At 54.4% G+C, this 11263-nt stretch overlaps 1 protein-coding gene across 4 annotated transcripts; it reads left to right on the top strand.

Annotated features, from left to right (window-relative positions):
- Positions 1-2727: 2727 nt before the first annotated feature.
- On the top strand, positions 2728-11012 carry LOC129197823 (methanethiol oxidase-like). Of its 4 annotated transcripts, XM_054806585.1 has the most exons (13): positions 2728-3354; positions 3435-4980; positions 5383-5436; positions 5872-5984; positions 7105-7290; positions 7803-7923; positions 8252-8434; positions 8519-8697; positions 9120-9198; positions 9512-9633; positions 9734-9826; positions 10078-10196; positions 10321-11012. In XM_054806585.1, the coding sequence occupies exons 2-13, from the start codon at positions 4977-4979 to the stop codon at positions 10481-10483; spliced, it is 1416 nt and encodes a 471-aa protein (XP_054662560.1). In that variant the 5' UTR covers positions 2728-3354; positions 3435-4976; the 3' UTR covers positions 10484-11012. The 4 variants fall into 4 exon arrangements, with proteins under 4 accessions (XP_054662560.1, XP_054662561.1, XP_054662562.1 ...); XM_054806586.1 differs by lacking the exon at positions 2728-3354 and having other exon boundaries at positions 3435-3578; XM_054806587.1 differs by lacking the exon at positions 2728-3354 and having other exon boundaries at positions 3446-3516.
- Positions 11013-11263: the final 251 nt, after the last annotated feature.

Below are 11263 nucleotides of genomic sequence, written 5' to 3'. Positions count from 1 at the left end.
CAAGCAGTTCTGTGAGGACCAGGTAAAGCCTGAGAGCTTTCTAACTGACATGGTGTTGTAGCCACCCGTGTCTGATGTAAAAGCCCATTTTCAGCAGCTTCTTGTTTGAAATGAGTGATGTTTAAACCATCTCACTGCGAGGACCCATTGCTTGCCTTGCAAAGGGACTGGTTGCAAGAATGGAGTGTATGCTGCTAACCCGTGCAAATGCCGAGTGGGTACTGTGAGTACTCAGTGTCTAAACAATCTCATGTTGCCCAGGAAAGTCATGGATTTGTTAGGAAATCATTTGCCACCAGCCAATACTACTGGAGCCCGTATTGTTTTCGCACCTATTTCCTATACGATGGAGCGTTTTAAATTGGAAAAGGTGCCTCATCTTCCACATGGCCACATGAGGGCAGACGGCAGCCTGTCTTCCTGCAGCACAGGAGCACATCGGGGAGTTCCTCTCACTCTACCAGCATTTTTAGGTCGTGATTTTCCGTAGATCACAAACTTGCTAGTGAGGGTGGTCCTCAGGTCTCTTCTCAGCCCATCAATGTGTGGCAGGGTGACGGAGGTCTCTCATTCCAGTTACAGTGAGCACTCCAGTCTGGTTCCCGTCCTAAAATCTCCATTGGAAATGCCCTTGAATACAAGTGTGTACAACTACTGAAGTGCAGATTGCTTCTATTCCTTCTAAAAACTAAATGCCAAATGCAAAAACGTGCTTAGAGAAAGAAGAGAAGCAAAGTGTGGGACTCGCTTGAATTAAAATACTTCCTTTTTTCCTAACATCTGTTAATCTGGATACTGAAAAAGGTAAGCTTGAGTAGAGAGTTTCTTGTGAGTCTGGGAGGAGACCAATGGGTCTTGCCGTGCTTATGGGATCCATGTCCGTAGTAGAGATTCTGCTTTTAGTATGTGTGCTTGTCTGGGTCTCTTTATTGCAAGGTGAACTTTACCATGGACTCACCCGACCACACCTTCGTTGGCTATAAGGAAGTTTCTGAGGGGACGCTGTCATGGTGAATACCCACAGTCAGTCAGAGGCCGTTGGAAACGCACCCCGGAATTGCAGACGTTAGCCAAATGCCTGCTTTTTGGAGAATCTCTGAAGGGGTTGTGAAACCTTCCCCTCATGACTGACCAGGGGCTCTCTCATGCTTGTCAAAGTGGAAGAAATGCCTGCAGTGAAACAAAATAAGTTGGCAGATGCAGAGGAGGGTCAAAAAAGATACCTGTTCATTCAGTGTGTGGAGGTTTCACCCACTGACCACAATCCATCCTTACTCACAAGCACACAAAACTGGATCTGCACATGCTGTTTGATACTGTTTGTTGAAATGTTGTAAGAATGTGAAGAAACAGGTGAACACGACCTAGCCTTCTGCAGTCCCTGGTACTTCCAAACTGCCTCTGAGTGCATCAGCATGACTTCAGGTTTTGGCATTAAAGTAGATGATTTTCCAGGTGACCACAGGAGGGCATAGTGCAGCTTACCTGGGCCTTCCTAAGTTACTGTCTCCCGGTTTTCACTCATTGGTTGTTAATTTGGGGTTTCCGATTCATTTATATTTATGCTGCCAGGCATATCCAAGGCAAGTAGATGTGTTTATATAAAAAAGGAGACTATTTGAAGTATTTTCAAGAAGTGTGACAGGACAGCAAGGTATATTATATCCCAGGTAGTAGCTGGGAAAGCATTATAAATGAGAACAGTTTCTGCATAAGTGAAGCCAGAGCAGTCACGATGCAAGTCACCATTAAAAAACCCCTGTTTTTTAGATTGCTACCTTGAGCTCTCTACTTCTCTGAAGACTGACCTCCTACTTTGGAGTCTTAAGAGATTGCGTTTCCATCTCCTTCAGCTGGAGGAAAGAAACCATTCTTGTTTTCATTTGTTAGACGCTCAGAGTCTGATTTGCAGTGCTCATCGGGACCTGTAAGGGAAGTTGCTGCTGCCTGTCTTTGGGCAGAGGCGTGGAAGAGGGGAAGAAGCAGGTCCTGCTCATCTGCCCTCCCCAGCTGCGTGACGCCGCCACTCCTCTCATGTCTGATGGAGCGATTGTGCGGTCGCGGGAGGAGTCGGTTGCCAGAGCTGATCCGGCAGAAAAGTGCACTGCCAAAACAGCGACTCACTGTCCACCTCCCCGTGGCTGCACCCGGCAGGGCCCTTCAGCGGCAGCCTGAAGTCACTGCTCATTACGCGGCCTCTGAAATCACAACCTCAGGATGTGGCTTTCTGGTTGTAGCTGTGGGCTGCGGTGGGGAGGGGTGATCCCACTGCTGCCGCGCTTCTGGCCAGAACTTTCTGCCCCCTCCCCTGTGACTCCTGCCCCACCTAGTCTTGCCCATTATCAAAATTGGAGCGTGTTCTTCCCTATCAGGGCTGGACGAGACGGTCGAGAGGAGGGGAGTAGTTGCCGCCTCGGCGTGGGCTGTCCGGTGAAGCCCCTGATTGCTTTTCCATGCCACGGCTTCCCATCTCTGCCTGCCACAGGAGCTTTTCTTGGGCCGAGAGCAGACCACGCTGATCGTGTTCCCCGCTGGCCATCGCTTGCTTTTGTGTTGGCGTTGCTGAGCCTGCTCTTATCCTTCCTCCTATCAGTCTTAATTAGAAAACTCTACACCCCACAGCTTGGTTTTGTGAGGGATGCCAAAGACGTCACCAAGGAAAGCCAAATAGGATGACCAGCAAGCTTTGTTAATGAGTGGGAGACTAATGAACTTTTTAATTAGCAGGTGTGCGGGTGCAAGAAGAAGGTGCAGTGAGACATGCACGTTGTGGCAGCAGAAGCATGCGAGGAGGCATCAGCCGAGCATCTGAAATTGCCTCTGATGGAGCAGGAGCTTCTCACGCGTCCTCGGGCCGGGGGAGGATAGCCCATGTTCAGCACTCTGGGTCTGCTGGCATTGGCCGGTCAGTCGTTGTTTTGTCAGTGAGGATACGCAGTGGTCTTTCGTTGAGTCTGCTCACTGTTTGGAGATGCTGACGTCCTGTACACATGAACCCTGGTATTACACTTACCCCCTGAAGTCCGGTGTGGAGCCCAGTGCCTTAATCCAGTTTGGCCTGGTGCAGCTGACCTGCCCCACGTGCAGTGTAGCTCTCTGATGCCTCTTTCTTCTGGCATCCTTCGCATCCTTTCCTCTTTACCTTTGCTGTTTTTTCTGACATCCAGGAAGGGTTCCTCTCTCGGGGTCTTCCAGGTCCTGGGTGGATGCCCTGCTCACTTAAATGGGGTGCTCCAGTGCTGTGGAAAAGCCATCCAGAAGTGCCCCATTCCTGTCAGAGTTGATCTGAGGACAGAATTTCTTTCCGTGTGGTTACTCTTGCCCAGGATCTCAACTTCTCCCATGGTCAATAACGTAAGGCTTTGAGCCATTCCTTTGCATGCTTTCTCCTTTTGCCCGTGACATTATTTTAATGCCGTCTCCTTGCCTTACAGTGAACCTTGACGTACGTGGGACGCAGCTTGTCAGTAGGAACCGTACATCGACTGGTGTCACGGAAGTGTCGGGCTGTGGCAGGTACCGATCCCTCTCCCGGCTGCCTTTGCCTCTTGCACCGAAACTGCTGAGATGGATTTCTGGTAAACAGCTCACGAGTTCTTCCGATTGCAGCAATTTGATGCTCCTGGCTTAGAGAAAAGACCGAGAGTTTGGCTGCTCCTGTGTGCGCCTGTCGCATGTTTAAAGCGCCGCTCTGGAAGTCATTAATTACAGCCCTGCTGAGATGGGCTAAGCTGTCCTCTCTTCTGATAGAGATCTCCCGAGGGCTTCTTTAATGGCGCTGTCAGATGTTTCTGCATTCCTGCGTGGAGCAATTACTTCTCCCGTGTAATTTGCCCACTGATTGAGGAGGTCTTCCACAAGATAGGATACTCGTTCAGCTTCCACGACGCTTGGTGTTTTCTTCCTGCTGCACTTTGGCAGCTGGTGGCAGCCAGGCTCGTGGTGATCTCAGGAGGGGACCCTTCTTCCAAAAGGCTTCCCTCCGACACCGTGGTCCCTTTAGCGGAGGTCTCTGCTGTTCCCGTGGGGGTCTGTGGCGGTTTAGGCCAGGTGGCATGGAGTTCCACCACGCTGGTGCCAGGCACTTTGCGGTGTGGGTGCCTGGCATGGAGCCGTGGGTGTTCATGGACCAGACTGGTGGGAGGAGTAAGTGGCCACTGCTCAGGCACCGCTTCACCGCACTGAACTGCCCTGAATCCTCCAGGTTCGCCTTCCCAGAGGTGGGCTGACGTTCCCAGTCGGAGATGCAAACCTGAAAGGCAGCAGGCATGTCTGGCCCTCGTAGGTGCTGCACCAGCAAGGGCGCAGGTTGTACTTCGTAGGGCACCCATTGCTAGGCTGATGGCTTTTCTAGCTCTTTGGGAGCTGTGGACAGCTGCTTGTCTGATGGTGGTATCTGCCCTCGGGCAGAGACGTGCCTTCCGTCAGGGTCCAGGTTTCAGAGGTGCCTTTGGTGGCCTCCGCAGGCTCCAACCGTGTGATTTCCAGGAGGCTGCTGGTGGGGCCGATTATCTAGCTGGGCTTCGCATCCAATCTCGCATGGAATTTGCAGTCACTGCACATTTGTACGGTAGGAACCTGGCTAAGGGGATGGCTTTAATTAGCTTGTGTCTCGGCTGGGACATGGAGGCCTCCAGAGGTGAGGAAGTGCCAGGGGAAGTCAGCAGAGCCCCAGGACCAGATACGGGAGGTTGTGTTTAAGGAAAAGACCTGCATGGAGCAGCAGATTTTCCCTCTAGATCGGTGGTTAGCAAGGCGGAAACCAGCCACAGTGCTGGTCTGGCACCTCCCAAAGGCTTCGGAGCGATGGCTCCTCCCTTGGCAGCTGCTTTCTCCCCCACCCCTTTGCCTTGGATATAAGGCCCCCGTGGAGCAGCCCTGGCACAACACAACCTGCTCCAGCGAGGCAGACAGCAGCTGCACCTCCAGTTCCAGCCCCCCTGCTCTTGAGGAGAGTGACCCAGGCGGCCATCGGCATGGGTAAGAGATACTCTGCAGCCTCCCCGCAGCCCAGCGCAGCTCTGAGCCTTGTAGCCCCATCGTGGATCCGGCTCCAGGCACTGCCTGGAGGCTGCAGACATCCCACCTGGAAACCCAGCCCCACCTGGGACTGCTGGGTTTGTTCCTCTGCAGCGCTGCAGGGAGGAGAAGAGTGGAACTGAAGTTTGGTGGCTTGTCCCACTGGTCCCAAAGGTTTCCTTGGTCTCTTGCCTTGGTTTCTGAGGTTTGGCAGTGCCAGAATGACAGGAGCTGGTGGTCACAGAGGTTCCCATTGGCACTTGGGCTGGGAGAAGGTCCTTTGGGCGGGACAGAGTCTTTGGGAGAGGCACCTTTTAGGACAGGGAGGTTTTTCATCTTGTTCTTCTCTTCTTCTCAAACCAGACAGATGCAGACTTCAGTGCTACGACTACCCCACCTGCCCGGATACTGTGAAAGGCAAGTCCTGCTGCGTGTGTTTTGGAATGGGACAGAGCTCCGTGTTAGTGGAGACCACCCTTAATTAACTGCGTATGCGAGGTCCCTTCCCCAAGGGAGAAACTTGTACCTACATGGAGATCCACTTCTGTTGTGCTCTTACCTGTGGGTCAGTAAAGGAACCTGGGTTGGGCAGTTGTCAGTGAGCAAGGAGAGGTGGAGTGGAGTGGAGTAGAGTAGAGCAGAGCAGAGCAGAACAGAACAGAACAGAACAGAATAGAGCAGAACAGTTCCAGCTGGAAGGGCCCTACAATGATCACCTAGTTCAGCTGCCCATAGGAAGGTCGTAGCATCCAGAAGAAAGAGTTCCTTCTCATCTGAGGGCCTGTTGAAGCTTTTCTTTTCCTTTCTGGCGGATTCACGGCATGTTTTAACACGAGCTTTCCATATCCCCAGCTCCCAGAGAGGAGGTTGCCTACGTGACCTGTACCTACAGGGAAACATGCATCGACCAACCTGACTTCCTGGCCACCGTCGATCTCAACCCCAGATCTCCATATTACGGCCAGGTACCTGTCCCTCGCCTGGGTTTTTATCGGGCCGATGACCAGCTGCTGGCTCTGCGCTTCTAGTGCCTCCGGATTCAGGACATTTACGCTTTGTGGCTGGGGGAAAATGGGATCGCTTGGCAGCCACTCTGTCGTGCCTCTGTCTGTTTATGCCTCGTGCCACCTTCTCTTCCTGCATCTTGCTGTCTGGTCCACCCTGGCTTGACTCTTGGCCCCTGCCGCCTGGTCCTGTCCTGCCAAGACCCATCTGGGGAACCACTTGGGAGTTTTGTCGTGACAGGTCTACTTCTTGCTTCTCTGCTGGTGTTATGCGCGCGAGAGGGACGTTGTCTGCTCGGACTCTCACCTTCCTGCTCTCTTTGCACCGTCCTCTGTGTGCTTGGCCCTGGGCGAATCATCTCGGTCTCTGTGTCCCGGGGACAAGTCGGCTCTGACTCACTTCCCAACTCATTTCCAGAGCATCTTGGTGCTGCTCGTGAGCTTTTGGGCAGCTGCTCTGAATCACCCTGTCAGTGGCTGCTCAGCGTGGAAAAGGGGCTCCAGCGACCCAGGGGGGTTAGGGTATCCAGCCCTCGGCAGAGCTCAGCGGGTTTCTAGTGCTGCAATTTCAGGGACCTTCTGCTGGGCACTGTACCAGCCTCTGGGCTGTCACCCGAAACGGGCCGTCAGCATTTACTGTCTCTGAAGGCTGCAAAGACAGGCTGCCTGCATCAGGGGGGTGTGTGTGACCTGATGTGTCCATGGCTGCAAGAGCTTAGAAGAAAACGCGCGTTAAAGCCCCTACAGGCTTCCGAAAGTTTTTAAGAGGCTATGAGCTGCGCTCTTAGGAGCAGTTTGCAGGGCAGTGCACCAGTTTTGTCAAGGTGATAGTCGTCATTTCTTCTTGGGCCTCATTTTCTGAACTTGGGATGGGGAATTCTTGAAAGCACGTCCAGATGTGTGAGCTGCAGGCAGCACCCTGACAAAGAGCAGCGGGCAGTGCCAGGAGCAGCGTTGTCCTCCCCGTCTCTAGAGGCAGTCCCAGCTGCAGTCGAACGGAGGCTCCCGCGTCAGGAGGAGCTGGCAGCGTCAGGGTCCCCATTTCCCCGCTGAGAACCCTAACTCTACCTTGACTGCCTAGGTGATCCACCGCCTGCCCATGCCCAACCTCAAAGACGAGCTGCATTCCTCGGGGTGGAGCGCTGGCTGCACCTGCTTTGACAATACCACAGCGAAAAGGAACAAGCTGATTCTTCCCTGTTTGATTTCTTCCCGCATATACGTGGTGGATGTGGGTTCACAGTGCCGGGCTCCCAAGCTGTGTAAGGTACGCCTGGGGTGATTCACAGGCGAGTTTCTGGGAAGGAGTTGGGAACTGGTGCTTCTGGAATAAAAGACGGGGAAGAAGGGTTCTCTCTTCATCTTCTCTTCCACCCTGATTTGAGAGAGCTGGGTCACGTTTGCCCCTCAGCTCTCTCCTTTTCGGACCAAGGGAGGCTCCGGTCGGGGTTGCGTTCCCTTCTGTCCGCCTGTTGTGTTCAGGGAGCGTCTCCTAACTGGAAGTCAGGCAGCACACCACGCTCCCAAAGAGCGCTGGGACAGACACGCTGTTCCGCGCTGGGCGTTGCTGCGTTCTGGCTGTTTGTGCAGAGGCAGCTCAGAGGCTTCTGTGCTCCTCTGCAGGGGGGAGCATGGCCTGGCAAGGGTGGCTTCTTGGGGAGAAAGCTCCTGCAAGCGTCAGGGGTTTTCAGAAGCCTCCAACGGCCAAAGGCTTTGCCGGGCAGCGTGCAATGAGCCGAGCGGTCGGAGGCTGACGTGTGCGTGTGTCGCCTTTTTCAGATGATTGAGCCGGTGGATGTCTTCTGGAAGTGCAACAAGGGATACCTCTGCGTAGTTCATAGCCTGCCTAATGGTGACGTGTTGATCTCCAACATGGGAGATCCAGCTGGCAACGGGAAAGGTACGTTTTCCTGTAATCAATCCAATAAGGTCATTGCCACTAGAAGAATAACAAGCTTAGACCCTGCCGACTTTCAGAGCTGAAATCCCTAAAGTGACTGTTAAGTCGGGATTGGTTTTGGTCCCCAAAACTTCTGCTTAGCACGTACGGGCATCGACAAGCACATCCCTCTACCCAGCAAAGAGCTGCAGAGCCTTTGCAGCCGAGTATCTCAGGGAATAAAGCCTCGTTAAGATCTTGGCCGTTTGAGTTTGGCTCATCCAGAAAACCCCTTCCCGGCTCAGAAGCGGAGCAGGTGATTGTCACGCATCCCCTTTTTGTGTCACAGGGGGATTTATTGTGCTGGACGGAGAGACCTTTGAGCTGAAGGGGAACTGGGAAAACGAGTGTGAGGCCCCGCCGACTGGATACGACTTCTGGTACCAGCCGCGCCACAACGTCCTGATCAGCACTGCCGGATTAGTCCCAAAGCGCGCGGGATGTGGCTTTAATCCCAACGACTTGAAGAAAGGTGAGGGAATAGGAATAGAATTCTGGGGAGGGGTTCTTCTCCATGGGCAGCCCCCTCTTCTGACGTGTTTTTCCTTTTTGTCAGGGGTCTTTGGGCGCCGCCTGAACGTGTGGAACTTGTCCTGCCGCACCCTCACGCAGTGCTTTGACCTGGGGGAGGACTCTCTGCCCCTGAGCGTTAAATTCCTCCACAACCCCGACGCTGCCGAGGGATACGTCAGCTGCGCCCTGAGTGGCATCGTCTACCGCTTCTACAAGTGCGAGGCAAGTGTTCTGCCAGCAGCCATGGTGAGCTACAGGTGGTGGGGACAGGGACGGGAGGAATTTGGGTCGCAGGGAGAGAGAGGGAAGCGTGTGGGGAGGGCAGAGCCCAGACCCTGCTTTGAGCACGAGCGCTGGGATGAGAGGAGCCTGTTCTTCCCCGAGGGTAAAGGGGGAAGCCCATCGTGACTAGGTGGGACAAATGTCTGGGGGCTCGTTGGGGTGCTGAAGGCCTGCCTTGCTGGTGGCATCACAGGATGCTGTCCCTCGTGGCGCCTGCTGCGCATAGAAGCTGGGGGCAGCGGTGTCCTTCCTCAGGCAGCTTTGCCGAGCTGTGCGGGCGTGCGAGTGCAGGGCAGCGCTCTGGCCTGAGCAGGCAGGCAGGAACGCGCGCTCACGGTGCGGTGCCGGTGTTTCTGGTGCAGAGAGACAACTGGTCAGTAGAAGAGGTGATTCGGATTCCGGCCAAGGACGTGACGGGATGGATTATGCCCAAGATGCCAGGTTTGTGTGCCCTGGGGCGGTGGTTCCTTTTTCCTCCCGCAGCGTTGTGCTGTGCAGCCTGGCAAAGCCCGCTGCTGATGCTCAAAGCCTTGCTGGGTGAACACGAGGGAAGGCTGGTCGGAGGGACTGAGGGGCTGTGCACACCCCCAAGAAGACGCTGCTGCCCCAGCTGGAGCCCGTGGGCTTGGGCAGGTCTCCTGTGCTGGAGGCACGGCAGGCAGGGTGGTGGGGCGAGACGCCAGCCGGGGCTCGATGCCAGGCGGGTTTTCTGCCGATGCTGCCTTCTCTGGAGCTCTTTCTGTCCGTGCACTAGCCTTCACAGTCGACCTCATCATCTCCATGGACGACAGGTACCTGTACCTCAGCAACTGGCTGCACGGAGACATCCGCCAGTATGAGCTCTCCAGAAGCTGCAAGCCCCGGCTGGTGGGACAGGTAAGGCAGGAGCAGAAGGGCTTGTGGCGTGGGGTTCCTGAGCGGGATCCGGTGGCGGTTGGATGACAAGGCAACACGTCTCCCGCTGCCTCGCGTACAGGTGTTTGTGGGAGGCAGTATCCTGCGAGGCGGACCCGTGACCGTGTGTAGAGACGAAGAGCTGAAGTGCCAGCCGGATCCCTTGGTGATCAAGGTGAGTTCCGTGGCCTCTTTGCCCTCTGTCGTCCTTTGGGCTTTGGCTCTGCGCTGCTCGTTCTCTGCCCAGGGTTTCTGGGGTAGGTCTCCTGTGCAGTCGCCCGCATGTCTGCGGCGCCTGGGAGCTTGGCTGTGTTAGGAGGGGAGGCAGCCGCTCTGCTCCGCTCCGCTCGGCTCCCCTGCTCCTGCTGGTGCTTCCTGCTGAAAGGAAGAAGGCAGTAACGTCACTGGTGTCTGTTGTGCCTCCAGTGCAAGAGAGTGTACGGCGGCCCGAGTAAAATGCAGCTCAGCCTGGACGGCAAGAGGCTGTACGTCACCAACTCCTTCTACAGCACATGGGACAAGCAGTTCTACCCGAACGTGGTCAAGTAAGAGAAGCTGGGGAAGAAAGGGGCCTCTCTTGCGTGGCCTCTCTGCCAGAAACGGGCAAGGCGCCCCATGGGGGACGGTAGTTTGCTTGTCTGTAATCGCTGCGCTCTTGTCCCCTGCCAGGGAAGGCTCTGTCATGCTGCAGATTGATGTGGACACGGAGAAGGGAGGCCTGACCGTGAACAAGAACTTCCTGGTGGATTTTGGAAAGGAACCCAATGGGCCTTGCCTTGCCCACGACATCCGCTTCCCTTGTGGGGATTCCACCTCCGACATCTTGGCCTAGGCGCCATGCGAACGACTCCCCGCTTCCCTCTCTTCTGTATTGCGGCCGTTAGAAACGAGCGTAGGGTAATTGGGTCTGGGGGTCCCCGCTCATCGCTGGAGTCTAGATTTCTGCTAACGTGAGCTACGGAAGCTCCGCCTTATTGCGAGGGTTGGGTTCAGGCAGACCAGTGAGCAAAGTCACACGGCAAGTTTTCATGTTGTTTTCAGTGCAAAGCAACCCCTGGGTCCGATTCACAGAGCAGAGCCCGGGGCCGTTGCTCAGATCTAGAGGTGTGCAGTGCACACAGTGCCTTTTGGCAGAAGAGAAGTGCCCAGTTCGTCTGAGTTACCGTTCTTCAGCCAGGTCGTTCCTGGATAGTCTTCCCTGGCACGAGAGCGCTCTTGGCTCGTCTTCACGGGCTTGGGTCGGTCTGCGTCATGGCTGAAGGAGAATGAAGTGCTTTATTTTGAAAAGAGGTGCCTGTTTCCTGACACTGGTTTGCTGTTGTATTCTGCTTTAAACAAGAATAAAACTGTTCTTTGCATCAGCTAGATCTTCACGTGCCTTATTTCATTGAAGCCTTTCAGATTTATTTCAGGGGAAAAAAAATGCCAGCAGTGGTTTATGATTAGGTCAGGATTTTGAAAATCCCTGAGACAGGACACTGTGCAAAAGTGCCTGTTTGTCTTCCTGGAAGTTTCTGGTAGAAATTGTCTTTGCTTGTTCTTTTTTTGTGTCTGTTCTTGCAGGCACATGGTTTAAAGGGAAACGTGGCAGAAACCATTTGTTCTTTTTCTG

The sequence above is a fragment of the Grus americana genome, chromosome 29 (genome assembly GCF_028858705.1).
Source record: "Grus americana isolate bGruAme1 chromosome 29, bGruAme1.mat, whole genome shotgun sequence".
In the NCBI taxonomy this organism is placed as follows: domain Eukaryota; kingdom Metazoa; phylum Chordata; class Aves; order Gruiformes; family Gruidae; genus Grus; species Grus americana.
The sequence above is the reverse complement of the archived record's forward strand: the minus strand, read 5'-3'. Positions and strand labels throughout refer to the sequence as shown.

Excerpts from the sequence above, each read along its gene's own strand:
- LOC129197823 (XM_054806584.1), top strand. The coding sequence starts at position 5,241 with ATGACAGGAGCTGGTGGTCACAGAGGTTCCCATTGGCACTTGGGCTGG. Across the intron at positions 7,924-8,251 it reads TCCAGCTGGCAACGGGAAAG|GGGGATTTATTGTGCTGGAC; the intron begins GTACGTTTTCCT and ends TTTGTGTCACAG. Across the intron at positions 10,197-10,320 it reads TTCTACCCGAACGTGGTCAA|GGAAGGCTCTGTCATGCTGC; the intron begins GTAAGAGAAGCT and ends GTCCCCTGCCAG.